This window comes from Dasypus novemcinctus, chromosome 1, assembly GCF_030445035.2.
Source record: "Dasypus novemcinctus isolate mDasNov1 chromosome 1, mDasNov1.1.hap2, whole genome shotgun sequence".
NCBI classification, from domain to species: domain Eukaryota; kingdom Metazoa; phylum Chordata; class Mammalia; order Cingulata; family Dasypodidae; genus Dasypus; species Dasypus novemcinctus.
The window spans coordinates 183,053,782-183,078,669 of NC_080673.1; the positions used below are offsets into that span (position 1 = coordinate 183,053,782).

The window sequence follows — 24,888 nt, forward strand, 5'->3', positions numbered from 1 at the left end:
GTGTCCCACTCAAGCTGCCCTCAGTGGTGAGGACCAAGGACCAGAGCACCTGTGAGGTCCAGGGAACTGGCTTTGGGGTGCTGATATTGAGAGCCGTGGACAGTTGTCATGTTTATCAGACTGAGTAAGACTGGAGTCCTGGGCCCTTCTTTCCTTATGCTGGACTCTTCCACCTCCTCTCCCTAAGCTTCTTCCTCCCAGAATGCCTCGAGCCTTCTGCTCAGCTATGTCTGCCCTGCCCAATAACCTTGAGTGCCTTGAGGTCAGTGAGCCACAAGGTAGCATGTCAGCTCTGGATTAGAATTCCGTGATCTTGGGACCGTCAACTAAGTTCACTTCTTTACCTAGTAAATGAAGAGAAGTAACTCCTACCTCATCAGGGCACTGTGGCAGTCCACGATGTGATGCATGGGAAACACCTATCCAGGGACCTCCACGGCTGTTAGTTGTGGAAGGTAGCCCTCTGACTCCAGGAGCATTAGAGGGGTTCCTCCACTTCCCTGGAGCCTAACAGCAGTCCCAGTCGGGGCCTCTCAGGTATCCCATTGGAGAATCTGTGAGAAGAACCTGGGCGTGCTCGGCTTTGGATCCAGACCCATCACCCACAGGTCTCATTAACGTGGTCAGCTGTGGTAACCTCAGGGCAGGCTGCAGCCCCTGTGGCATCCATCTTTGCCTGTGGCTGGGTAAGAACGTTAGTCTAATTCAAGCGTGGAGTGCCGCTGTTCCTTGCCATCCACTTCATGAATAGCATTGGCGGTGACCCATGAGTACGGAATTCCGGTGGATTTACCATGTGTGGGAACCCAGCAAGGCTCAAAGCAAGCACAAAGTGTGTTATGTCGACAACTGCCTAAACTGATGGCCCTGAGATGCCACGTTTTCTGTTCAAACCAGAACTTTTTTCAACACAGCAAAAATGCAATGGTGTTCATTTTTTAAATTTTTTATTATTTATTTATTTTTCTCCCCTTCCTCCCCACCCCACCCCAGTTGTCTGTTCTCTGTGTCTATTTGCTGCGTGTTCTTCTTTGTCCGCTTCTATCCTTAGCAGTGGCACCGGGAATCTGTGTTTCTTTTTGTTGTGTCATCTTGTTGTGTCAGCCCTCCATGTGTGCGGCACCATTCCTGGGCAGGCTACACTTTCTTTCATGCTGGGTGGCTCTCCTTACAGGGCGCATACCTTGCACATGGGGCTCCCCTACGCGAGGAGACCCCTGCATGGCAGGGCACTCCTTGTGCGCATCAGCACTGCGCATGGACCAGCTCCACACGGGTCAAGGAGGCCCAGGGTTTGAACCACGGACCTCCCATGTGGTAGATGGACGCCCTAACCACTGGGCCAAGTCCGCTTCCCACAATGGTGTTCTAAGAAACCTGAGGGACTCAGGAATGCTATCACATCCTTTCTCACTTCCTAGGGTTAGCCAGCCATTTACGCTAAACATGCTAACAGGGAAGGAAAGGGAAAGAAAGGGCAGCCCACATTTCCTTTCCTTTTCAGTCCCTCCTTATTCATCAGTAAGCTGAAGGTAGAGAGTATCAACACATTCCACTGTCTGGTAACAACTATATATATATGAACTATAAAATAGGTGTAGTGCAATTTTAATGATTCCACATATGACTTAAAAGCTATTATATTTGTATTTGAAACTGGCATTGCACACTATAAAGATGAGCCATAAAATTCATGCTAAAATTTAAAATTTTTCTTTACTTACAATGGCTCTAAATAGCAAATAAAACCACAAGTCCAGAGAGGGAGTATGGAAGAAGTGAAAAACCTTTACTTTTCAGTGCCTATAATGACACTTTTTCCTAGTTTTTAATACAAAGAGCCTGTTATGGATTGAATTGTGCCCCCACAAAAGACATGCTCAACTCCTGAGAATGTGAATTTTCCTGGAAATAGGATCTTTGAAGATGTTCTTAGTTTGGATGAGGGAAAACTGTATTAGAGTGGGCCCTAATCCAGTATGATGAACTGCCTTCTGGAGAGAGGAAATTTGGACACACTTAGAAGACAGATGGGGAAGGAGATGGAGCAAAATGCCACGTGATGGTGGCAGAGGCCTAATGAGACTGCTGCTCAGTCACCACCAGGACGCTCAAGATGTCCCAAAAGCACAGTACTGCCAACACCTCAATTTTGGACTTCTAGCCTCTAAAACTATGAGAGAATAGATCCCTGTTACAACAACTAATCTGTGCTTCTTTGTTACAGCAGCTTTGGCAAACTAAGACAGGCCCCCATAAATTACAGAGCTGGCCCTGGTGCTGGGTGGGGGTCGTGATGTTACGTGAAGGAAGAACCCTCACATTTTTAGGAAATAGGTTTACAAGGCCCCTGTGTATGAGTAATTGATAGCACACGTCTTTCGGGTTTGATTATCTTTTTTTAATTTCTCCCTTCCCACAACCAGTAAAAAAACAATCAACGCAAGTACAGAGATTCCATTTTAAAAAATCACCAGAGTGCAAAGAGGGTTCTGCCTGTGTTTAACTTACATATTTACAGAGTGAGGGGCATGGCTGTGGCTACAGAGGCCTGTTTTAAATATTACAAAATATACAAAGGTGGTCTTTTTCTTCTTCACATTTCTTACATTTCAAAGAAGAGCCCTGCCTCATTTCCAAATGAAAGTACTTACAATAAAACACAAGTCATGCTATTTCCTATATAAGTTACGAAAAAGGCTATACAGGTACATGGCTATACATATAGAAAGAACAGAAATGGCTCTGTTTGAGAACTGCTATCTACACAGGGGAAGGTTAGGGGAGGGTTCACTTTCATATCTCGACCTGTTAAGGTGGTGGATAAACTAGAATGGGGGAGGACAGGGTCTTGGAGCATAGCCGCAAAAACTCCCCTTTCCCAGACCAATGAAGCTCACTCAGCAGTGAGAACTGGATTTGTTGGAGGTGAGGAGCAGTGGGGGGAAGTAAGTGGAGATGTAGGTACAGCAGGGGGCTCTGGAAGGCACAGAGAAGGCACCTGGGATGAGAACGATCTGTCCCTTGCACTCAGACATACACAGCACCACAGCTCCTGGAAGGTCACAGTTCTGTGGGCAGTCCAGCTGGTTTCTGCCATCTGAGAAAAGGTCAGAGCTTTGTGGGCATGGAGGGCAGGCAGGCAATCAAAGCTCAGCTTTGAGGAAATGGGAAAAAGTTTGGAAAGAGTTCTAGCTTAGATTACAATATATGAATAAATGAATGGACGGATGGATGGATAGAGGGATGGACAGATGCTGACTTTTAAAAGCAGAAAGTCAACTTAAGGTGCACAAAAGAGTGAAAAGGGGGCAGAAATGCAGAACTATTCTATGCTCTGGTGCTCCCTGGAAGGCAAGGTGGCAGCAGCTGGAGGGAAGGGACTTACAAAATCTGCTTATCTTAATTCCAAACGACCCAACATTTCTGCAGTGACAAGAAAGGGATAATTTTTGCCAAGAGAGCAGCACTTGGTTTTAGCCACATCTGTCAGCTTGGTTTCTACATTAACCAAATTAAGAAGAACCCGAGGTGCTTTTGGTAGATAATTCACCTCCCCCAAATACTCATCATTTCCAGAGCCCTGACCCTCCATGCACCCAGCTTGGGAAGAGACGCCTCGCCTCCCCCAACATGAGCAGCCTGGAGCAAGAGGAGAGACACAGCAAATCCCACATCTCTCTTTGTAGCTTAGACATGGCCTCCACTCTGGAAACTTCTAGCCCCACCAGAGCCTAAGCTACCTCACCTCTGTCAGGCAAAAAGGAACAGTCAGTATTTGGATGTTGAGAGCAGCAGGTGAACTGCCTGGACCATCCCCACCTGCCCAGGTGAGGAAGACCTGGCAGGGATTTGGGGAGCAGTGACAAGTGGGAGAGACACACACCTGCGGGTTCCACCAAGTCTTCATGTGCAATGAACAATTACAAGATTTCCAGGAGTGGGGCTGGGCTGGGGGAAGGATGTCTGGGAGCAGCTGTCCCAGTCTTGCCTCTTGATCGAAGCCAGTCTTTGACAGATGTAGTTGAGCTTTAGCACAATAAAAGCAAGCATATGCGAATGCACCTGTCTGAATACATACACATAATTACATGTGCACCTTCCAGAACCTTCCATCAAGTTCTCACTTGGGCCTTTTCCTTCCAGGATGGTTTGAGTCTGAAAATGGGTCCTACTGACCAACCCAACCTGTCTAGCCAGGTTTCACGGACAAGTTCTCTTTCAGTGTTGCCCTGCGCCATCCTGGGAGTGGAGGACCAAGGGAGCGGGGGCTGAGATAAACGACCCTGCAGGCAGAGGCGCTGGGCCAAGGGGAGTGAGAGTCAGCACTGACGTCACCGCCATTTCTTAGTGGGTGACAAAGCCCCCATGAGGTATGGTAAGGCGTGCAGAACCAGGACGGCATGTAGGCATGTAGGCAGGTAGGACTGGGGACCCCCGTCTCCGCCTCTGGGCAGACCCTTAAAAAGTGGTGGTCTTTGCGCCCAGGATGTCAGCTTGAGGCGGGACCCCATCATGAGCCTCTGTGCTCATGGCCATGTTGTCGAAGGCTTGGGGGGCCTTGATGGGGATGTCCTTACAGGGCTCCTGCGCTTCCTCCAGGTCCTCGCAGCACTCGCTGCAGCGGCAGCACTTGGGGCAGCCGCAGAGCAGGCAGCACACGCGGCAGCAGCAGCAGCAGCGCCTCTGGCAGCAGCTGGTGAGCAGGGAGATGAGGTGGTCCCAGGGCTTCAGCGAGTGCATCCACAAGGGCAGGAAGTTCCAGTCCTGGAGCTTCCTGGGCAGGACGCGCGGGCAGTGGGACTGCAGGATCCTCAGGAGCACCACCAGCAGGAGCAGGAGGAGGATGGGCACCCCCACGCCCACCAGCACGGGCCAGCCGGCCAGGGAGAGGCCGAACACTGCCAGCGGGATCAGGATGAAGAAGATGATCAGGTACAAGATGGCAAACCAGCGGTACTTGGCCGTGACGTTGCCCAGCCCCTTGGCCAGGCGGATGGGCAGGCGGGTGAACGGGATCGGGTACCAAAGCAAGATGCCCGAGATGTTGAAGAAAAAGTGGCACAGGGCGACCTGAAACACAAGAGGGTGGGCAGGTGAATGGGTGTGCCTGAAAGAGATGTGCAGGCGGGAGGGGTGTTGGGTGGGGTCACCCGCAGGCATCGGCAGCAGTGGCGCCGGGGAGCCGAGGCGGTCAGTGAGGGAAGCAGAGGTTCACCTGGGAATCAGCGTGCTCTCAGCCCAGCGAATGGGCCAAATACCAGCTGTTCATCCGCAGACAGGCAAAACACAAAAACTCGATTTGGGGCTGACAAATCAAGGAAGTTCATGCCACCCCTACAATTTCCTCTGCTGAATTCCAGCCTGATAATTTCCTTGCAAATGATTTCCTCTTAAAAGGAAGCCACATGGTGTAGTCATACAGAGGACAACTACACAGAATGAACCACTGAGAGGTGAAACATGGATGAATCTCACAGACTGAATGCCACCTGAAAGCCAGACACAGAAGAGGATGCACATATTTCCATCCACTGCTGTCAAATTCAAAAACAGGCAGAAGTGGGAAGCGGATTTGGCCCAACTGATAGGGTGTTGGCCTACCACATGGGAGGTCCAGGATTCAAACCCAGGGCCTCCTGACCCATGTGGTGAGCTGGTCCACGTGCAGTGCTGAAGCATGCAAGGAGTGCTGTGCCACACAGTGGTGTCTCCCACGTAGGGAAGCCCCACGCACAAGGAGTGCGCTCTGTAAAGAGAGCTGCCCCATGCTAAAAAAGAACAGCCTGCTCAGGAGTGGTGCCGCACACACGGAGAGCTGACGCAGCAAGATGAGACACAAAAAGAGACACAGATCCCCAGTGCCACTGACAAGAATGCAAGAACACACAGTGAATGGACACAGAGAACAGACAACTGGGGGGGGGGGGGAGGAGAGAGAAATAAATAAAAAATAAATCTCTTAAAAAAAAACAACCCAAAAACAGGTAGAACTAGTCTAGGACAACAGACATTAGAATCTTGGCTATGCTTGGTGGAGAGCGGATGGAACCAATTGGTGGGGGTGGGGAGGAAGGGGCCCTCTTGGGTGTTCCAAAGGTCATGGGCTTTGGGGCAGCCCTGTTCAAAACAGTCCCCACTAGCCAGACACGGCTTTGGAGCACTTGAAAATGTGCTGAGTTAAAAAAAAAAACAAAACACGCAGATTCAGAAACACTATCCAAAAAAGAATGTAAAAGATTTCACTTTTTAAAATCTTGATTGCATGTTGAAATGCTGATGTCTTTCCATCTATAGAATGCAATTCATTTCCTAGTTTCTTTTTTTTTCCTTACATAAATGTGGTTACTAAAAAAATTTTCATTACGTAGATGGCTCCCATGTGTGACACACATTTTATTTGTACTGGACAGTGTGGTTCCAAACAGTATCTTGTTGTGATACTCCTAAAGAGAAAATGATTATGCTCCCCATTTTGAAATGAAGGAATAGAAGCCCAGAGAGGTTAGGTCATCTGTCAAAGGTCACACCATGAGTAAATGGTAGGTCAAGGTTTCAGACCCCTGAATGTATGGCTCCAACGGAGAGCTGGGACTTGTGCAAGTTCACCTAGTTTGTTCCAGGCAAGGCAGGTCCCCTGACTCTTCTAGTAAAGCCAGGCTCCCTGGCTACTGCTGAGGCAGACTCCAAGAGCGGGGCAAGGAGATGGGAGGCAGCACCTGTGCCTCCTGAATAGTCTGCACCTCCAGCAAGCGGTCCCCAGGGCCAGTGCCAGGGGCCTAACTGCCTCCCCAAGTTGCAGAGAGCCTTGAGGGCCTTTGTGGAGCGCCTGGAATCTGTCTGCCTGTGGCTACTCCTGCGCGCCTTAGCTCCCACTTCCCGTGGGCAAAAGCCTGGCTCTTGTTGCAAGGCCACAGCGGGTTAGAGCCCACCCGCGGGGCCCGTGCCCCACGCAGCACAGCCTGACCTGGAGGGAGCTCTTCAACGTGTTGCCCGGGCTGGCCAGGGCAGCCAGGATGGCAGTGGTGGTGGTGCCGATGTTGGAGCCCAGCGTGAGTGGGTACACCCTCTCGATGCTGATCACGCCGAGGCCTGGGAAAACACACGAGGGCGTAGCCTCAGATGATGACGGGAAAGGGCAATGGCGACAGGAGGGAGAGAAGGTGAGAGACTCACCGACCAGAGGGGTCAAGGCGGACGTGAACACGGAGCTGCTCTGCACGATGAAGGTCATGCCGGCCCCCACGAGGATGGCCAAGTAGCCGGTCACCCAGCCAAAGGGGAAGGGCAAGTCTGGAAGACAGGGGAAAAGGCCTCGTCCACAGCCCCTGCCGGCAAGTGTGGCCGGAGGGCCAGCGGGCACCTCCCAGGGGCCCCGGGCCAGGGTTGGGGCTGGGAGGGTAGCCGTGCACAGGCCTCCCCGTCCTACCCCAAACTGCATTTTCAGGTTTCGCTCCCCAGTCTTTCAGCCTGCACGTTTAGGACGTGGGTGTGATGCGATGGGGCAGAGGGCAAAAGGCTCTCCAGATGGACGGTGGAGACTAGAAGTGCTGGACCCACCCCAAGTGACCACCATCCTCCCACAACACGGGGCACCCAGACCTCGACGCCTCTTCCCCCAGCCTGGTCTCCCCATCTCTGCTTTGTTTTCCCCACCTTTGTTTCCACCTAAAGGAGCAGGAAGAAAATGAAGCAGCTTGGGACAACCCCATAAATCCAGCCCGGAGCCCCATACAGAAGCAGGGAGCACCTGGAGTAGCTCGGTCATCCTCATGACAACCCAGGGAGGCAGACGTTTTGGGGCTGAGATCTCATGGGGTGGCGGTGTCACTGGCTTCATGAGCATTCACTGGCCAGGATGCCATGCTCGGTGGGAGCACCGCGGGGCCAGAGGAGTCTTGCTGGCAGCCTGATGTATTCATCCAGAACAACCATTTTCTCCCCAAGAGTAGAAGGGAAGTGGGGACCAGAGAGGGCCTCTGTCACCCTTTTCCTAAGGGTTCCCGATGGACCCAGTAATGTCCTGAGCATACAGAAAACCGGCTAGGAAGGAAGAGGTAGTATAGAGCTCTCTGGAGTTGAGCTGGCTGCCTCTCAAGACCTTGACCACATGGAACGGAAACTCATGCCTGCTGCCCAGGCTGGTGCCCACAGCACCAAGGGCAGTTTCAAGGGTGAATGAATCTTAACTCTCGGAGCTTATCAGATGTGAGAAACTCTTTGCAGAGGCTGTTGCTAGATGGGAATCTAAAGGAGCTCCCCTGGGGGCAGCCATGGTGACACCATCTTCTGGAAGGCCCAGAAAGGCGGTGGGGTGCTGTTATGGGCTGAACTGTACCCCTCCCCTGAAAGGAAGAAATGCTCAAAGCCTAATCCCTGGTACCTGAGAATGGGGCCTTATCTGGAAACAGTCATTGCAGATGGAATGAGTTAAGTTAAAGTGAATAAGGTGGGCTCTTCTTGCAGTAGGCCTGGGGTCTTTAGAAGAAAGGGAGAAGAGATTTCATGGGGAGACAGAGAGGAGAACGCCCTGCGATGGCAGAAGCAGAGACTGAAATGCTGAGGCCAAAGAATGCCAAGAATGGCCAGCAAACACCGGAACTTTGGAAGAGGCAAAGAAGGATTCTCCCCTACAGGTTTCAGACGCCGCGCGGCCCTGCTGACACCATGACTTCTGGCCTCCAGAACTGTGAGACCGTAAGCTTCTGTGGCTTTAATGCCCCCAGTTTGTGGTTATTTGTCCTGGTAGCCCGGGGATACCAGGACGGGTGCCTACCAGTATTGAGGGTCTTCTTGATGACATTAGCCACTTGTCCCCTGAGCACGGAGTTCAGGAGCTTGACGATCATGTACAGGCAGCCGCAAAGGACAAGAAGGGATAATAGCAGCAGGATGATACCAACAGCCATATCGGGGAGGTTGAGGTTCACAAAGATGTGCTGACCTGAGGAGGACACAGAAGCCCTAGGTCAGAGGGTACGGAGCCGCCCAGGGCCACAGATTGCTCTTTAGGCCAACTTCCTTCTCCCTCACAGCCACGGAATCTGGGTTTTTAGCGTGGCACTGGGCAGCCCAGAAGGAAGACCCCCATTTCCCAGCCTCCCTTGCAGCTAAAGGCAGCTCCAGGGCTAAGATCTGTGGGATTGCAGGGGATGGGACACATGCACGTCTGGGCAGGCCCCCTGGAGAGAAGGGGTCAGCCACCCCTTGGTGGGTGTTGGGACATGGGTGTGGTGCCAGCTTTTATGGACCACACAGATGAAGACAACAAGCTTCAAGTTAAAAGGAGGACAGCTCCCAGAATGCCATGAGGCCACCATGCCAGCTCCAGACTGCTCACCCTTGTTTACAGGAGAGACACTGCTGCTTCATTTAAGCCACTGTTACAGCCAAACCTACATTTTGATTACTAATACCAAGTCCCTCAATCATTCCCTGAAGGAACAGCTACTATTCCCTGTCCCCCTTCCCCAGACATTCTGGATCAGAAGAACTGAAGGAAGTAAAATGCCTATATGGGGGGGAAGGAGGGGGTACCCGGGAACCTCTTACACTTTTTTTAATGTAACACTTTTTGTGACGTATGTATCTTCAAAAAAATACAATTCACAAAAATGACGGCGGTGGGGGGTGGGGAGTGGGTTATATGGGAACATCTTTTTTTTTTTTAAAGTTTTATTTATTTTTTCTCTCCTTCCCCCCGCCCCGCCCTGTTGTCTGCTCCCTGTGTCCGTTCGCTGTGTGTTCTTCTGTGTCCACTTGCATTCTTGGCGGCACCAGGAATCTGTGTCTCTTTTTCGTTGCATCATCTTGCTGCGTCAGCTCTCTGTGTGCAGCACCACTCCTGGGCAGGCTGTGCTTTTTTCACGTGGGGCAGCTCTCCTTGCAGGGCGCACTCCTTGCTCGTGGGGCTCCCTACGTGGGGGACACCCCTGCGTGGCACGGCACTCCGTCCACGCGACAGCACTGCACATGGGCCAGCTCACCACACAGACCAGGAGGCCCTGGGGTCAAACCCCAGACCTCCCATATGGTAGGCGGATGCTCTATCAGTTTCAGTTGAGCCACATCCACTTCCCTCTTATGTTTTTTTAATGTAACGTTCTGTGTGATCTATTAATGTTAATAAAAAAAAGTGTTAAGAAAATAAGATAAGATAAAACGCCTATGTGGAGGCTCACCACTACAGAGGAATCATAAGGAAGGGATCAAGCACCTCACTTACTGGTCCACTAAGCTATCTTCCAAAATAAGTTATATAACAACTACAGAACATTTGTGTGCAGCTCTCTTACTATGTGCCAAATACTTGCCCACTCAGTATCGCAGTGTTTCATGAAGAGCATGCTTCAGTTTCTGTCGATGTTTTCTCATTAGGTTGGAAGATAAAGGCTCTTAAAGTCCCACAATGAGAGAACAGGCTTCCAGCCCAGTTCTATCTCAAAAATCCCATTCTATTTTTTTTTTTTTAACTTATGACACTGAGGATATATAACTACAAAGTGTTTCTGAAGCAAGGTGGGGTCAGGTGGGCAAGTCAGAGTAGGAGGTATTGCTAAATGTAAAATCCCTTATTTTTTAGAAGTGCCTCTGTCCCTATAATAATTCTAGAAAATATGGCTATATCAATAGATGAATAACACCTAGAACATGGGGGGTGAGAAGCTCCCTTGATTCCTTGGAGTAAATTACACCTGGAGTATTTGGCTTACTTCTGGGCATTATAATTTAATATGTGGAGGGGAGGGGGAAGGACAAGTGGGGATATTATAAATGGGTACATATTTGGGAGAACAATCAGGATGGAACAGCTAGTTTGAGGAGTCCTTGTGAGGCAGTATGTTGTAGACAGCAGCTTTGGCGAGGCCAGAGGAACTGGGCTTCAAGGCCCAGTCCTGCCCCTTAGTGTCGGACCTTGGGTAGGTCACCCCAATCCCAAACCTCCATGGCCTCTGCTGAGAATGCATGAGGGTCAATGCCCAGCACAGGGCAGAGCTCGGTGAATCTTCCTGCCCCTCTGCCCTTCACTTACAGGGCTCCACACAGACAAGTAAGCCCATCGGCACCCGCGACAGCCCTTCCCAGTCGCCACCGACCAGCTGGGTCCCACTCACATTTGTCAATGTTCTCCTGGTAGGTCACGTTCTTGATGGTCCAGTACTGAGAACCATCTGTCCAGCAGAGGGAAGGAGACGTGCAGTTTTCGACCGAAGGGACGGTGACATTCTTCTCAGTCTGGACAGCAAGTGTGAAAAACAGTGTCATCCACAACATTTGCTTTTGATGGGGTGCAGCAGGCAATTGAGGGGTGGGGCGAGGCCCAGGGAGCACCATACACCTTGGCATGTGCCATGTGCCATGGCTCAATTGTCATGTTTAAATTTTGAGGACTTGTTCTTTTTCTTAAGGTGCTAAACAAATGTTATAAAGGTAAGACTATTTGGTGTGATTTTTTAGCCTTTGTAGGATACCCTTATTGATGCTTGCAGGTCTCTGCTGCTCCAGCTTTCCTTTTTTTTTTTTTAATAACTACAATTTTATTTCAAATTCACAAAAATAAAAGAATAGAAAAAGGCAGTCCAACAACTTATGGAGGGAAGCGGACTTGGCCCAATGGATAGGGCATTAGCCTACCACATGGGGGGTCCGTGGTTCAAACCCTGGGCCTTTACCCGTGTGGAGCTGGCCCATGCGCAGTGCTGATGCGAGCAAGGAGTGCCCTGCCACGCAGGAGTGTCCCCGTGTAGGGGAGCCCCACGCGCAAGGAGTGCGCCCCATGAGGAGAGCTGCCCAGTGCAAAAGAAAATGCAGCCCGCCCAGGAACGGCGCCGTACACATAGAGAGCTGACACAGCAAGATGACGCAACAAAAAGAAACAAAGATTCCCGGTGCCGCTGATAAGGATAGAAGCAGTCACAGAAGAACACACAGTGAATGGACACAGAGAGCAGACAACTGGGGGTGGGTAGGGGAGAGAAATAAATAAAAAATAAATCTTTAAAAAAAAAAGTTAGGAAAATTCTTGGTACAGCTGGGGACAAATAAAGTCAGTCTTTGCCCTATTAAAGCATTTAGTTTCTGTATTTCGTTTAGCATCCTCCGCAACACCAAAAAAACATGCATTTACAACGGACTAGCAAGGGCATTCCCATGCAAATGCAAAGCAAGCTGGGTAAGTTATCCTGATGCAGGAGGGCAAAAAAAGGCTGTGAGACTCCAGAGGAAAGTTCTGGATCAGCAAGGGCAAGATGCCACCTGTCGCCAGCATTGGTGGAGCGTAACTAGACACTGCTTCCCCGGGTCTCTCCATAAATGAGATCAGAGAGGCAGCCTGAGGCCAGGCTTCTCCACCAGACACACGGAAACAATCACAAGCCAGACTCAATGTAGGATGGTGTGAGACGGGGCAGAAGGGAGTTTATCTGTCCTACTTTGAAGCCAGACCAGCATTTCAGAGGCTTGTTTCCTCACTGAGGAATTAGTAGTCAAAAGGTTTTGTGGCCTCTGACCTTTAATCTTCTGACCTTACAGATGAAATGAAAATGTTCTGTCTGAAGACCAGACACAAGGGTGAATTCACCTGCCCAGCCCTCTTCTTCGAAGCTTACCACATTGGTGAAAACATGACACCAAATCTTGATGAGACTCTTGTTTTTGGCTGCTTCATGATTTAGCGCGATTTCTTGGATAACCTTTTTGTCCAGCTGCAGAAGGCAACAGAGGAGAGTCAGCACGGCCTCGGCACTGGGGAAGGCAAGGCTGCGGGTAGATGTCAGGCAGGCTGTGGGTCTAGTAAGTGGACTGTAGCCCCTGCAGGGGTGCACTGGGACTCACTCTCTGTGCTCCCGCTACCTAGAAGTCAGCCGGTGATTGCAAATGAAATGACTCGTCATAGGAACTGGTACCTGGGAAGGACACGGCAGATATCTGCTGGGTGACTGAATGTCAGAAAAACAGGAGGTAAGAGGAAAAGACAAAGCCCAAGCTTGTCTCATTCTCCTGAAGGCACCATCCACAAAGGCTTCTTTCATTTCAACAATATGGACAGACCCTGGTGAGCAGAGAGGTGAGATGGCCCCAGCGGGAGGGGGCGGGAGGTCACGTTTCCATGTGGCCACGAGTAAGGACTTTGTCTCTAAGTTCATTGTCAGTGGTGCAGAGGACAGCGGTGGGAGCTTCGTGGCACTAAATAAAGTGGCCCGGGGTGTTCAGATGGGGGGGGGTCTTGAGTGTTGTTATTTGGGGTTTGGGGGGAGAGGGGTTCATTTTAAGCCCCTCGCCCTCAAATAAAGATGACACATGTGTTTAAGCAAGGAAAGAAGGAAGGCCAATGAGGCACCCGGTGCCTCTAAAGTCCCACCTTCCGTGGCCGGTTTCAGAGGTAGGCCCACCCGTCCTCCTCCACCCTCTCTTCCCGTGGTTGGGAGGTGGAGGTAAGGGGCGGACGGCATCCCTCTCCCGCTGCGGGGAGCCAGCTGACCTGGATGATGAGTTTTGTGAAGGGATCGGTGATGACTTTGAGCAGTGCTGGGGCGTCCTCCCCGTTTTTCAGGTTGAAGGTATCCACCACGAGGTTGGTCAGCTTCTCCAGGTAGTGGGTGGCGGCTTCCAAGGGCAACAGCACTAGCACGGAGAGCCAGTTGAAGAAGTCATGGACCGTTGCGCCCGCAAAGGCCCTACATGAGGAGAACACCCACCCCGAGCCAGATCAGTCCACCAGCCAGCGGGTACCGGCCCACGCAGGTCATCGCTTGGGTCACGTGCCCCCATCCACTAGGTGTCCCTTATCTGTGCCCATACGTGCAAAAGCTCATTTTCATGCTCATGACAATCCCAAAGGGGTTGTTAGGAACACCCCCAGTGAACAGATGGGGGGCTGAGGGCCAGCAAGCTTAGGGAGCGTGACGGTCACCGCGTGGGCTCTGGGTCCAGCACCCTGGCCTCCAGCTCCCAGGCAGGGCCCTGCCCCAGGTCGTGGCACTCACCCGGGAGCCCTCCCTGCTTAGGAAGAAAAAGGGAACGAGGAGTGTGGGGCTGGAATGGTAATAATGAGTCTCCTGACCACTGTTTGGAGACCACTCGTGAATCATCAAGAACTGCAAAGACAACCTCGCTTGGGGATGGAGGTAACCACTGAAATCCTCTACCCAAGTGAATGCTGAACTTGTGTTTTTTTTTAAATCGTGATTGCTCTTGGGAATCTGATAGAACACACGAACTGTCTTCACAGAAAAGAAGGCTTTTGTGTGCCCCACTTTGCATCTGAGGAGGTTCCAGTTCACCCCCGATTCTATCCTATCAGTGACCCAATTAAGAAGCTGCTCTAGATTTTTTTTCCCATGAAAACCTTTTCCTTTCAAAAACATTAGCATCAAAAACACACACACACACAAACCCCCAAAACTAAATGGGTAAACTGACAAAGGCCATGAACAGACAGAACAGCTAGAGGCAGCTAATGAACCTGGAGTAATAAATGCTTAACTTCACTAGTAATAGAAGGAATTGCAAGTACACATTTTCACCTCTCATGTACATTAGCAAAAAATTTTTAAAATAATGTTTTTCTTGCTGGAGAGGGTGATTTAAGACACTCACACACCAACTGCTGATCTAGTGTAAAAGTATGCAAATATTTTTTGGTAGTTTGGCAAAATGTTTTAAGAGCCTTATAGATGTTTGATATAATAATTACTGTTCTGGGAATCTATTTAAGGAAATAATCCTGGAGAGAAAAAAAACAAACAAAACACACATTCTCAAAGGAAGTTTTGTTATCAAAATCCATCTATTTAAGTGGTCCCAAACAGGGTCAAGCTGCGTAATTATATTTCATGTGCCAGTCACCTTACCATGTCTGTTAATTTCTATTTCGTAGGCAAATGCTCCATCAAGGGCAAAACTAGTGCACTGGTTTGAGTCCCAGCTAGTCCCCTCAGGGCAGCCACGTAAGCCTCAGTTTCTACATCCATAAAATGGGGGCATAAGAATGCTTTCCCTGCTCCTTAGGAGATCAGATTACGTCAGGTGTGTAAAGCGATCGTCAGACTTCAGCAGCGACCCAGAGAAGGTTAGCCAAGGCTCAGGGGAGAAGAATGGCCTTGAGGTCACCCACTGACCCCCACCAATTCACGCAGGGATGAGGGGCACTATCTGTCATCTCCCCAAGCAGCCGGGCTGCATGCTACCCACCTGGCCCACACATCACATAGTGAAGCCGAGCACCGTGCTTTGCCACCTGTTCTGAAGAGTTTCGCAGCTGCAAGGACCCTCAGTCTGCCCCGCTCATTGCTCATCACATAGGTTTTACTTAAGGTCTGGTCAAGTCCATTACCAGTTAGAGGAGACACCAGAAAATGTGCTTAGTTTTCACATGAACATTTCTGGGAGAAAAAGATTCCCTTTGCTCCATGTTCAAACCACCCCATTTTCAAATCTGAGGCATCCACAAAAACTACATTTTGCCTTTAATTGGCCTGTGAGTGAAAAACAAAGAAAAAGTCGTCCGAGCTGAGCTGGCCCTAAATGGCGGCTGTGGAAAGGGAGAGTTATTTATGACTAAGCAGGACAGTAAAGTCGACTGTGGCCGGCCTTGCTGACACGACAGCACATAGCAAGGGAGCTTACAGCTGGAGCTGACATTGCCCCACACTGGGGTGCTGGCACCTCTTCTCACCGCCCCCAGACCAGGGAGCCGAGGTCCAGTGCACCTGCGACCTGGGGAAGCATGAGCCCCGCATTCCACCCCGCAGCTGGGAGTCCACTGCAGCTGCCCCTGGGAGCTCCGGGCAGCAGTGAGCAAGCACGTCCCCACTGGTTAAGAAAAGCTAGTCACCGTGGTGATAACCTGACAGCAACACAGATGACCCAAGGCTGCTTCCGAGCCTCCTACCTTCTGAACTCGTTCCTGTCTCCCGCCTGCACGAGCGCCACGATGGTGTTGGTGACAGAGGTCCCGATGTTGGCCCCCATGATAATGGGGATGGCACCCCGCACGGTCAGCACTGGGTGGGGGGAAGGAAGGTTGGCAGGTTTAAGACGGCGGCCCAGCTGCCTCCCAGGCTCATGCAGACTGGGGGACCCCTAAAGCAGCAGCGCTTCACCTCCCTGGCATCACGCACTTTGGCGGGAATCGGGCGAAAAGTTGGGGAGGCTGCCATACAAATACGCATATGTGGCGCGCGCACACACCCCCAAATCCTGCCCATACTTGGGGGACTCCATAGATTCCCCTGGAGCCTTTCTGCAGACCCCTCACACAATCTGCCTTTAAAACGCCTTTCTGAATTTCTCTCTCCTCTCTCCTACAGAAGCACAGTCTGCTCAAAGGGGCCCAGGAAACAGCCGGCCTTATGGAGCCAGGTGGATGTGGTCCAGAGCGAGCCTGAATGATGCAGTGGCTCATGTCCGGCAGAAAGGCCCACATTTAAGGAGGCGTCACTCCCATGCTAGACACCACACACTTTTTCTAACAAAATTAGTAGGTCAGCAAAATTTGCTGACATGTGGAAAGAATGCCTTTTTCTATTCTGGCCCAGACAACTGGTTAATTTTGGGCAAAAATGCTGGTTTTGTTTGGTTATCATGCAGTCCCCTTCAATAAGAAACCTGGGAATGAGTGTAGCTGAGTGGCTAAGTGCCTGCTTTGCACGTACGAGGTCCCAGGTTCAATCCCCGATACCCTCTAAAAAAAGAAAACAACAAACAAAAAACACCTGGCCAAAGATTTTCGGGGGGGGGGGGGGGGGGGAGAGCCGGGGGAAACCAAACAAACAAGGAGAAGGATTTGGGACTATCCCCCATGGGAACAATCTATTCTTTCACACCACAGAAAAAGGACCAGTGAGATCCGACTGACCAGCCTGAGAAGGCCCAGCCAAGGTCAAGGTCAAAGTGACTGCAGATTAATCAGTGCAAACTGGTCCACTCGAGAGAAGCCCATCCCAACTTTGTTGGAGCAAATACCAGGCAGGTAGAAATGTGCAATGCCATTTCCCCAGGCCCAGTCGCCCCACAGCCAGCAGGTGATGGGATGAGATGCCTTTATTCCTGGCATGGAGAACAGTGCTGTCGACAGCACTTTCTATATCTGCACTCTCCAAAGTGGTTGCCGCTAAACATGCAGCTACTGAGCACTTGAAATGTAGCCAGGGAGCTGAGGAACTGAATTTTGCATTTCAAATTTAAATGAATGAAAATTTTAAAACATTAAGTAGTCACACATGGCTAGTGGCTACTGACTGAGCAGCGGCATTGTAGAGAATTTCGAGCTGAGTCCTCAGGTCCAGGAGCCTGTGACTCAGCCATCGGAACCACTGAAACAGGGAAGCGGATGTGGCTCAACTGATAGAGCGTCCATCTACCATATGGAGGGTCCAGGGTTTGGTACCCAAGACCTTCTGACCCATGTGGTGAGCTGGCCTCTGCACAGTGCTGCTGCATGCAAGGAGTGCCATGCCATTCAGGGGTGCCCACCAGGCAGGAGTGCCCCACGTGCAAGGAGTGTGCCCCGCAAGAAAAAAGAGCAGTCTGCCCAGCAGTGGTGCTGTACACACAGAGAGCTGGTGCAGCAAGATGACACAACAAAAAAGAGACGGAGTTTCCTGGCACCGCCTGACAATGCAAGTGGATGCAGAAAAACACACAGTGAATGGACACAGAGAGCAGACAAGGGCGGGGAGGAAGGGGAGAGAAATAAATAAAATAAATCTTTAAAAAAATTTTTTTAAAATAAAAAAAATAAAAAGAAACCACTGAAACAGGTGGCTGCCTGGGCTCAAGTGTGAAACATCTCATAGATGGAGAAGACAGGAAGATAAAGCCGACGAAGCCAGGGAACAGAGTAAATTCCAGGCTCCCCAAGTGGACCAGGGAGTGCTTGGGACGTCTGGGCTCAGGGGCTGCTGGACTCACGTGAGGAGGACACCATGCTCACGATGATGGAGGAGGATGTGCTGGAACTCTGTACCAGGACAGTCACCAGCACCCCAATCACCATCCCTGCCACAGGGTTGGACATGATAGAGTTGTCGGTGAAGAACTGCCCGGCCACCTTTCCTGAAAAAAAAAACCCAAAAACAACGACCCTATGATGGCTGGTTAGGTGGCTGCTGAGTAAACACAAGTTTCCATCCAAGGCCGGCTGGCTACGGGGTTTGGGAGTCCAGCCTCAGTTCTGCCTGGGACCTACCACTCTGCTTCCTCATGCTTCTTCTCCATGGTGCCGTCCACGCCAGCAGCAGACCAAGCCAGCAGGCTGTCCAAGCTCTCTGACCTATTCCCCATGCACCATTATCCCCACCACCCCTCTTGTTCCCTCGCCTTACATCCCCCCTTCCTTCAACCGGAGGATTTGAACTCCCTCTGCAGCAAGCTCTTCTCTAGCTTTCTCTGAATATGAACTTGGCATCAACTCCATACTTGGCTTGGTGGGTGCCAGGGAGCCTCTGGATTTGCTGGCTCCTCTTCTGGGTCTCTGGGATGTCATCCCACCTCAGAGAAGACTCGTCTTCTGGGAATGGTTCTTCTCTCCTATCCACCCTTACCCCCAGACTCCATCCCTAATAGAATATTTGAAAACTTTAAGGTATCTCTGAGCCCACTGAGTCCATTCCTCGTACTGTATAAAGAGGACCAAGGACCAGGGAGAGGAGTGTGACGTCCCTGAAGTCACTTACTCACGGCCGAGCTCGTGAGAGAGCCAAAGCCCTCACCCACGCTGCACGGACCTGGAGGGCCAGGAGGGGTATCTGGGAAGCCAGGCCGCCCCTCCCACACTCCCTACCAATGTCCCCTTCCCCAGTTCTCCCTAGTCTCAAAGACGGGCTCTGAAGAGAGGGGCCCAGGGGCATAGAAAACATGGTCTTTAGTGCCTTAGGATCTGCATTTGAAACCTGCTCTGCCAATTCACAGGCAGTGAAGGTTTTGCAGTAGTGACTAACCTCTCAGAGCCTCTGTAAATGGGGAGGGCTTTGGGTTACTGTCAACTGTTGTCCCAAGGAACCAGCACACGGGGATGTCACCCTCCATGTTCCCTCCAGCCCAGGGACTCCAGACTTTTCCCCAGACCATGCCCAGCTTTGAATCTCATAGCTGCTTTCAGCACTCCAGAAGCACCCACAATGCCCCAGGGCAGTGAGGCCCCGGGGATGAGGCAAATGAAGTCTTTCTGTCAAGCAGCTTCCTGCCTGTGGTTTGTGGACAAAGACACGGGTGGCTGTTAGGGTCGAAGAATCCCAGCAACTTGGAGCTGGCTCCAGTCCTGGCTCCTGGTCCTTGAGGGGCCTCACTTTCCTCTTCCTTAAAATAGGGGTAGACGTCACAAGAAGATCTTGACAGGGTTTCACGTCTTAAAACACTCCAAGATCTTGCAGCTGGAGAGGGCTGGCTGAGTTGAGCCAAATTCCACGCTAATAGACCTTACCCCCAGGCCTTTCATCCATACCTCCAACCAGCTGGAAGGCACTGCTGAGGACATCCAAGGAGCACACGAACAAGTAGAGAAATCCCAGAAGGAGGATGAATTTCCCAATCCCTTGCAAGACACATAGAATCTTCCCTCTGGTGTCTCTCTCTGAAAAAGAAAAAAAAAAAAGCACAAGGTTTTTAGTGTCTGAAACACTGAGAAGTTTGGCAGTGAGCTCAGAACTCCCTCCCACCCCTCCCCGTCAGAGCTGGCCAGGTGGGCTGCCAGCCCTGGTACAGAAAGGCCTGGAGGAAGGATGCCTGATCCAGGGCAGCCTTTCAAAGCAGTCACCTTTGTGTGGTCCCTTTCATTGAAACCCCCAGGGAAGTGCCTCTAAAGGATTTGCACCTGAAGGGAGAAGGTGCCAGTGTGGTGTGGGGCAGGGGTGAGGCATACCGGGCTCCGGGCCCAGCTGGACCACACCGCCCCCGGGTGAGGCGGAGAACACTGGCCAGCTGCTAAGTGCTGGGTCCACAATCATGGCTCTCCCTAGCATCTTCCAAGAGCACTGGGTGTTTTCTAGAACGTGGCTTCACGGTTGCAGTCACCACCTTTGGCCGTCCTATATCCCGGGGATGCTCCGTCCTGGGCTGCTGTTTTCTCCACTCATCTTAAAGCCCCTGTTGGTTCTCACCACCTCCTCCCCACCCCTTCCTCCATCAGCCTTTTCCCACCTTCTCTGTCTGGTTGGGAGCTCAGAATATGAAAGGATGAGCTCTTCCCACCCGCCTAGCTCTCCACCATTCTAGTTCCCTTCCCTTCTCGCTTCCTTTTCTTTTTTTGGTAAAGATTTATTTTATTTATTTATTTTTCTGCGCCCCTCCCCCCCATCATTGTTTTGCCCTTGCTGTGTCTATTTGTTGTGTGCTCATCTTCTTTTTGGAGGCACCGGCACCGAACCCGGGACCTCCCATGTGGGAGGGAGACACCCAATTGCTTGAGACACCTCCGCCATCTGCTTTGTTGTGTCTCTCATTGTGTTTCCCTTCCTGGGTCTCTTTGTTGTGTCATCTCACTGTGTCAGCTCACTATCTTGTTCACCTTCTTTAGGAGACACTGGGAAACAAACCCAGGACCTCCCATGTGGTAGGCAGGGGCTCAACTGCTTGAGCCACATCGCTGCCTGAACTTCCACCCTTCTTGATCCCCCCTTCCAGCCTACCACTCTCCTAGCTCTCTACCCTCCTAGTTCCCCTCCCTTCTAGCTTCCCCCATTCTTGTTCCCCCACTCCTATCTTCCCACCCTCCTAGCTCCTCTCCCTCCCAGGTGTCCTCCCTTCTAGCTCCGACTGATCTGCAGACAGACCTTATAGCCTGCACCTGAAAAAGAAATAAAGCATGTGCTTGCACCCTGGCTCCTGTGGCCCTACATGAATCTAACTGTGTCTTTCCCGGATGCCTGCACAGGTGCTCTGCCCAGGTATAAATTCACAATGCCTTGTTGGGCATGAGCACGTGGCTGAGATGCCCTGAGGCCTGATGTCCATGATAGTGACAGAAGAACCAGAGGGCATGGCCCCACAGCCTTCTGACACGCCTCTTGGTGCTCAGCCCCACATCCGGGACCACCTCTGCCGTCAAAGAGAAGCCCTGGGAGCTTTGAGTAAAGGATGGAGGATTTGGCTCAACTGATAGAGTGTCCGCCTACCACACAGGAGGTCCAGGGTGCTGATGTGCGCAAGGAGTGCCGTGCCATGTGGGGTGTACCCCACGTAGGGGAGCCCCATGCGCAAGGAGTGTGCCCTGCAAGGAGAGCTGTTCCGTGCGAGAAAAGTGCAGCCCGCCCAGGAGTGGCGCCGCACACACGGAGAGCTGACGCAGCAAGATGACGCAACAAAAAGAGACACGGATTCCCGGTGCTGCTGATGAGAATCCAAGCAGACACAAAAGAACACACAGTGGATGGACACGGACAGCAGACAACGGGGGTGGGGGGAGAAATAAATTTTAAAAATCTTTTTAAAAAAAAGAGAAAAGGATAATGTGAACGGGATCTGCCTCCTTGATGCCAACGGGGCCACCCTCCAGCCTTCTTGCCTTCAAGCTTCCCCAAGCCTCAGGGGACTTGCACCCACTGTTCACTAAGCCACTCCTTGCTCCTTGTCTTCACCACCCACGTCTCCACCCAATGTCACCTCAGAGAAGCCTTCGCTGTCCCTGACCGTTAGCGACTCTCCATACCAATACCCTGCTTGTCTCTCTTGGTCACAGCTGTCTTCTTAGTGCATGGAACAGCCCAGAAGATAGTTGGGATTTGATGAATTTTGAATGAGCAACTCCAGGAGCTGCGTTAAGGATCTGACAAACATTCCCACCTTGAATCTCTGTAACTGTCCGCTGAGGTGGGTACTATTGGCACCCCACTTTGAAGATGAGGAAACAAGCTCAGTCACTCATCCACGGTCCCTCAAACGGCAGGATCAGAACCCAGAATTTGAGCAGAGCCTTGACTCCCAAATCGATGCCTGAAAGCCACGTGACACTGTCTTCCAACAGTCCCTGAGTTTTAGGTCCAAGCATGCTTTCTACTTTCCATTAAAGACTAAGAGTTTAGACTCAGAAGGGACTTCTGAGATCCTTAGTGTGACTTCCCATTCAATAGAGAACCCCTCAGAGCCGGCCAGCCAGCTTCCACTTGAATGCTTCCCAAGACAGGAATCTTACCACCTAATGAAGCAGCATCCCTTCACCCACGCCCCTTCCATGGTCTTGGTCATGGCCCCTCCTCTCTCGTGGGTCACCCCCAGAGCTTCAGCCTCATCGCACTCCCCCCTCCACAGCTGGAGCCACTTTTCAAATATACCACTCTAATCACTCCACCTCCACGTTAAAACCCTTCGGGGGCTGCTCTGTGCCCTGGCTTCCTCTTTGAGGCAGCGTTGGATGGTAGGGAAGAGCCAGTGGTCTACGTTCACACCCTCAGGTGCAGTCTTAGTGATGTGGCCTTGGGCAACTTACTTGCCTCTCTGTGCCCCAGACCTCCTAGGGTTGGAGTAAGGATTAAGGGTTTAGAGCTGGAAATGGCACAAAGCAGTTGCTCAGCAGCCGGGGGCCATTGTTTCCCCCCCACCCACCCACCCACTCTCCTGCTCTTTCAGTGCCTTGAATGCTCTGAGCTCTCTTTCACCTCCCCTTTCAGGCGCTGTCCTCTTTACCTGGCTTCTCCTACACACCCTCCACTTCCTCCAGAAGCCTTCCCATATTCTCATGTAGAGGGAAGGCACCCAAGAAGCTCTCAGAGCAGAGATCTCGTCTGTTCAAGGCTATCCCACAGCACATCCAACAGTTCCTGGAGCAACTGTCAGCATGCAATGGACAAAGATCAAGGTGGTCTCTGCTCTGGTTATGACCCCGGTGCCTTGCACCTTGGTTGCATGGGTGAAAGAAAGAACAAAGGGTCTGCCATTCATCCTGTCGTACTTTAATCCCAAACCTCAGAGACGGCCACGTGGCATCCCCGGCGGGGAGCCTTGTTCTAAGGGCATGAGAACAACGAAAAGGGGAAGGAGGGTGAGCCGAAGGAGAGGACACCTGGAACAGTGAACTCGGAGCACCAGGCCCCTGCCGACCAACAGGGCCCCCGGCCCGCCCCCCACCCTGGATGCCATCCATGCGTTGGCCTCATTTTTTACCTGACCACTTGATCCCTGTGTCCTGAAGCGTAGGCAGGTTCCAGGGGTCTTCCACCTCTGCGGGCTCCTCTATCAGAGCCACGGTGGAGTAAGACGGCAGAAGTTCGATCTTAGCTACGGGAGACTCAGAAGCATCTGCCAAGACAAGCAACAAAGGCCTTCATTGAATCAGAGGGACCCAGGAATCAGACCGGGCCTCCTGGGGTCCTCAAGAGGCCGGCCTGCAGCCGAAGGAGCTGCTCTTACCTTTTGCAGATGTGGAATGCTGACCAGTGGCCCCGTCAATGTATTTATTAGAGTCTGGTTGGGCATTCTCCAACTCAGGCCAAGGCGCCATGGTCTGCGGATGAGGAAACAGAGTTTAAAGGAGCAGTCAGCAAAGGGGACAAATCCAGAGAAGGCCAAAGTCCAGCTGCTCTGACAGAGACCACTACTGGTTTGGGGAAGCAGAGGTAGTAGGGCAGGCACATCATGCTTATACCTTCTAAGCTGGATTCTTAAGCACCATATTTTACTTCTCTGTATGCCTCCCTCAACGCTCACTCAGGCTGCCATGAAATCAAACAACTTCCAGCGTTTTTCCACTCTAGCCTCAAATCCATAAAATTAGGTGAACCTCCTTCATTTCTCCTCCATCTTGACTCTCTCCTTTAGCCAGAAACAGAATGTAAAGCCATCCATCTTCATCAATTTCGCTATACCAAGGCCTTGCAATCTTCCAATGGGTTCCCCATCCAATTTTTACATCAAGGCAAGTTCAGCTCACATCTGCTCAGAAGCCTGCCTTAGCCACTGGGTTAACACAGGTGTAGGACTTAATTTACATGGACACACTCACGGACATTCTAGTAATGATGTGACTACCACTCAGGTCTTCTGTAAAAAGCATGTCACACTGGGCCGGTTCAAATCCCAGCCATGTCACTTTTCACTTTAGGCAAGTTACTTTATGCCCTGAGTGACAGTTTCCCCATCTATAAAATGGATATAAATGGGAGATCATTCTTTGAAACTCACAGGGCTGTTATGACATTAATGATGATTCCTGGAAAGAGCCTGGTACAGGGCAGGCATCCAATAAAGAGTAGCAATTATTACCATGCCATGCTGCTTGGATTAATGACCTTTGTTGCAACCACATTGTTACTGGCTTTCTGGGGAGTCTTCCTCATAACCCATTTTCCCCACAAAGCCTTTCTCAGTTACGTGGAGAGGAAACACAGCTCCTGACAAACCTGGCCATCTACTCCTTGAAGCCCTTGTCCTTTGAAACACAGCAGACAATGCAGTCCAAGAGGACTGGAACAAACAATTCACGGAAGAGGAAGTACACATGGATAAAATACTTATTTAAAAAAATATTCAGTCTTAGCAAAGATATATAAACAAAAACAGTGAGATATGAATTTCAACGGTCAAATTAGCAAAAACGTAAAAAAGTAAAACATTCCATGCTGGAGAAGATGTGGTGAAATGAGCAATGCTGGAAACTCTGGAAGCAGTTGGCATTGTCTAAAATGCCTTACACTGTTCCTATACCTTTGACCCAGTAATTTCATTTCTAGGAATTAGGAACTTAGGAATATTTTCTCAGAGAAAATCAGAAACACCTGTCCCCTTCCATCAGTTCATTCAGTCTCTGACCTAATGTCACCTTTTTAGGTAGGACTTCCCAGAAGCAAGGCCTGTCTGACTCCTTCCCTATTTTTCTTAAATGGATCTATTTCTTGCCTACCAGAATATAAGCTCTACCAAAAATAGGGTTTTGTTTTGCTCATCACTGCATCCTCA

General features: G+C 50.9%; 1 protein-coding gene across 2 annotated transcripts in view; it reads right to left on the reverse strand.

Annotated features, from left to right (window-relative positions):
• Positions 1-2,379: 2,379 nt before the first annotated feature.
• The window catches only part of SLC34A2 (solute carrier family 34 member 2), a 31,548-nt gene continuing 9,039 nt past the window's right edge, over positions 2,380-24,888 (reverse strand). For both annotated transcript variants that reach the window (XM_012526476.4, XM_012526477.4), the window contains exons 2-13: positions 23,344-23,437; positions 23,098-23,232; positions 19,445-19,573; positions 17,914-18,057; positions 15,893-16,004; positions 13,481-13,676; positions 12,609-12,704; positions 11,115-11,235; positions 8,777-8,944; positions 7,177-7,293; positions 6,968-7,092; positions 2,380-5,073 (exon numbers count right to left, since the gene is read on the reverse strand). In XM_012526476.4, coding sequence (XP_012381930.1) covers positions 4,462-5,073; positions 6,968-7,092; positions 7,177-7,293; positions 8,777-8,944; positions 11,115-11,235; positions 12,609-12,704; positions 13,481-13,676; positions 15,893-16,004; positions 17,914-18,057; positions 19,445-19,573; positions 23,098-23,232; positions 23,344-23,434 — 2,046 coding nt within the window. In that variant the 5' untranslated portion in view covers positions 23,435-23,437 and the 3' untranslated portion in view covers positions 2,380-4,461. The remainder of the gene's footprint in view (positions 5,074-6,967; positions 7,093-7,176; positions 7,294-8,776; positions 8,945-11,114; positions 11,236-12,608; positions 12,705-13,480; positions 13,677-15,892; positions 16,005-17,913; positions 18,058-19,444; positions 19,574-23,097; positions 23,233-23,343; positions 23,438-24,888) is intronic.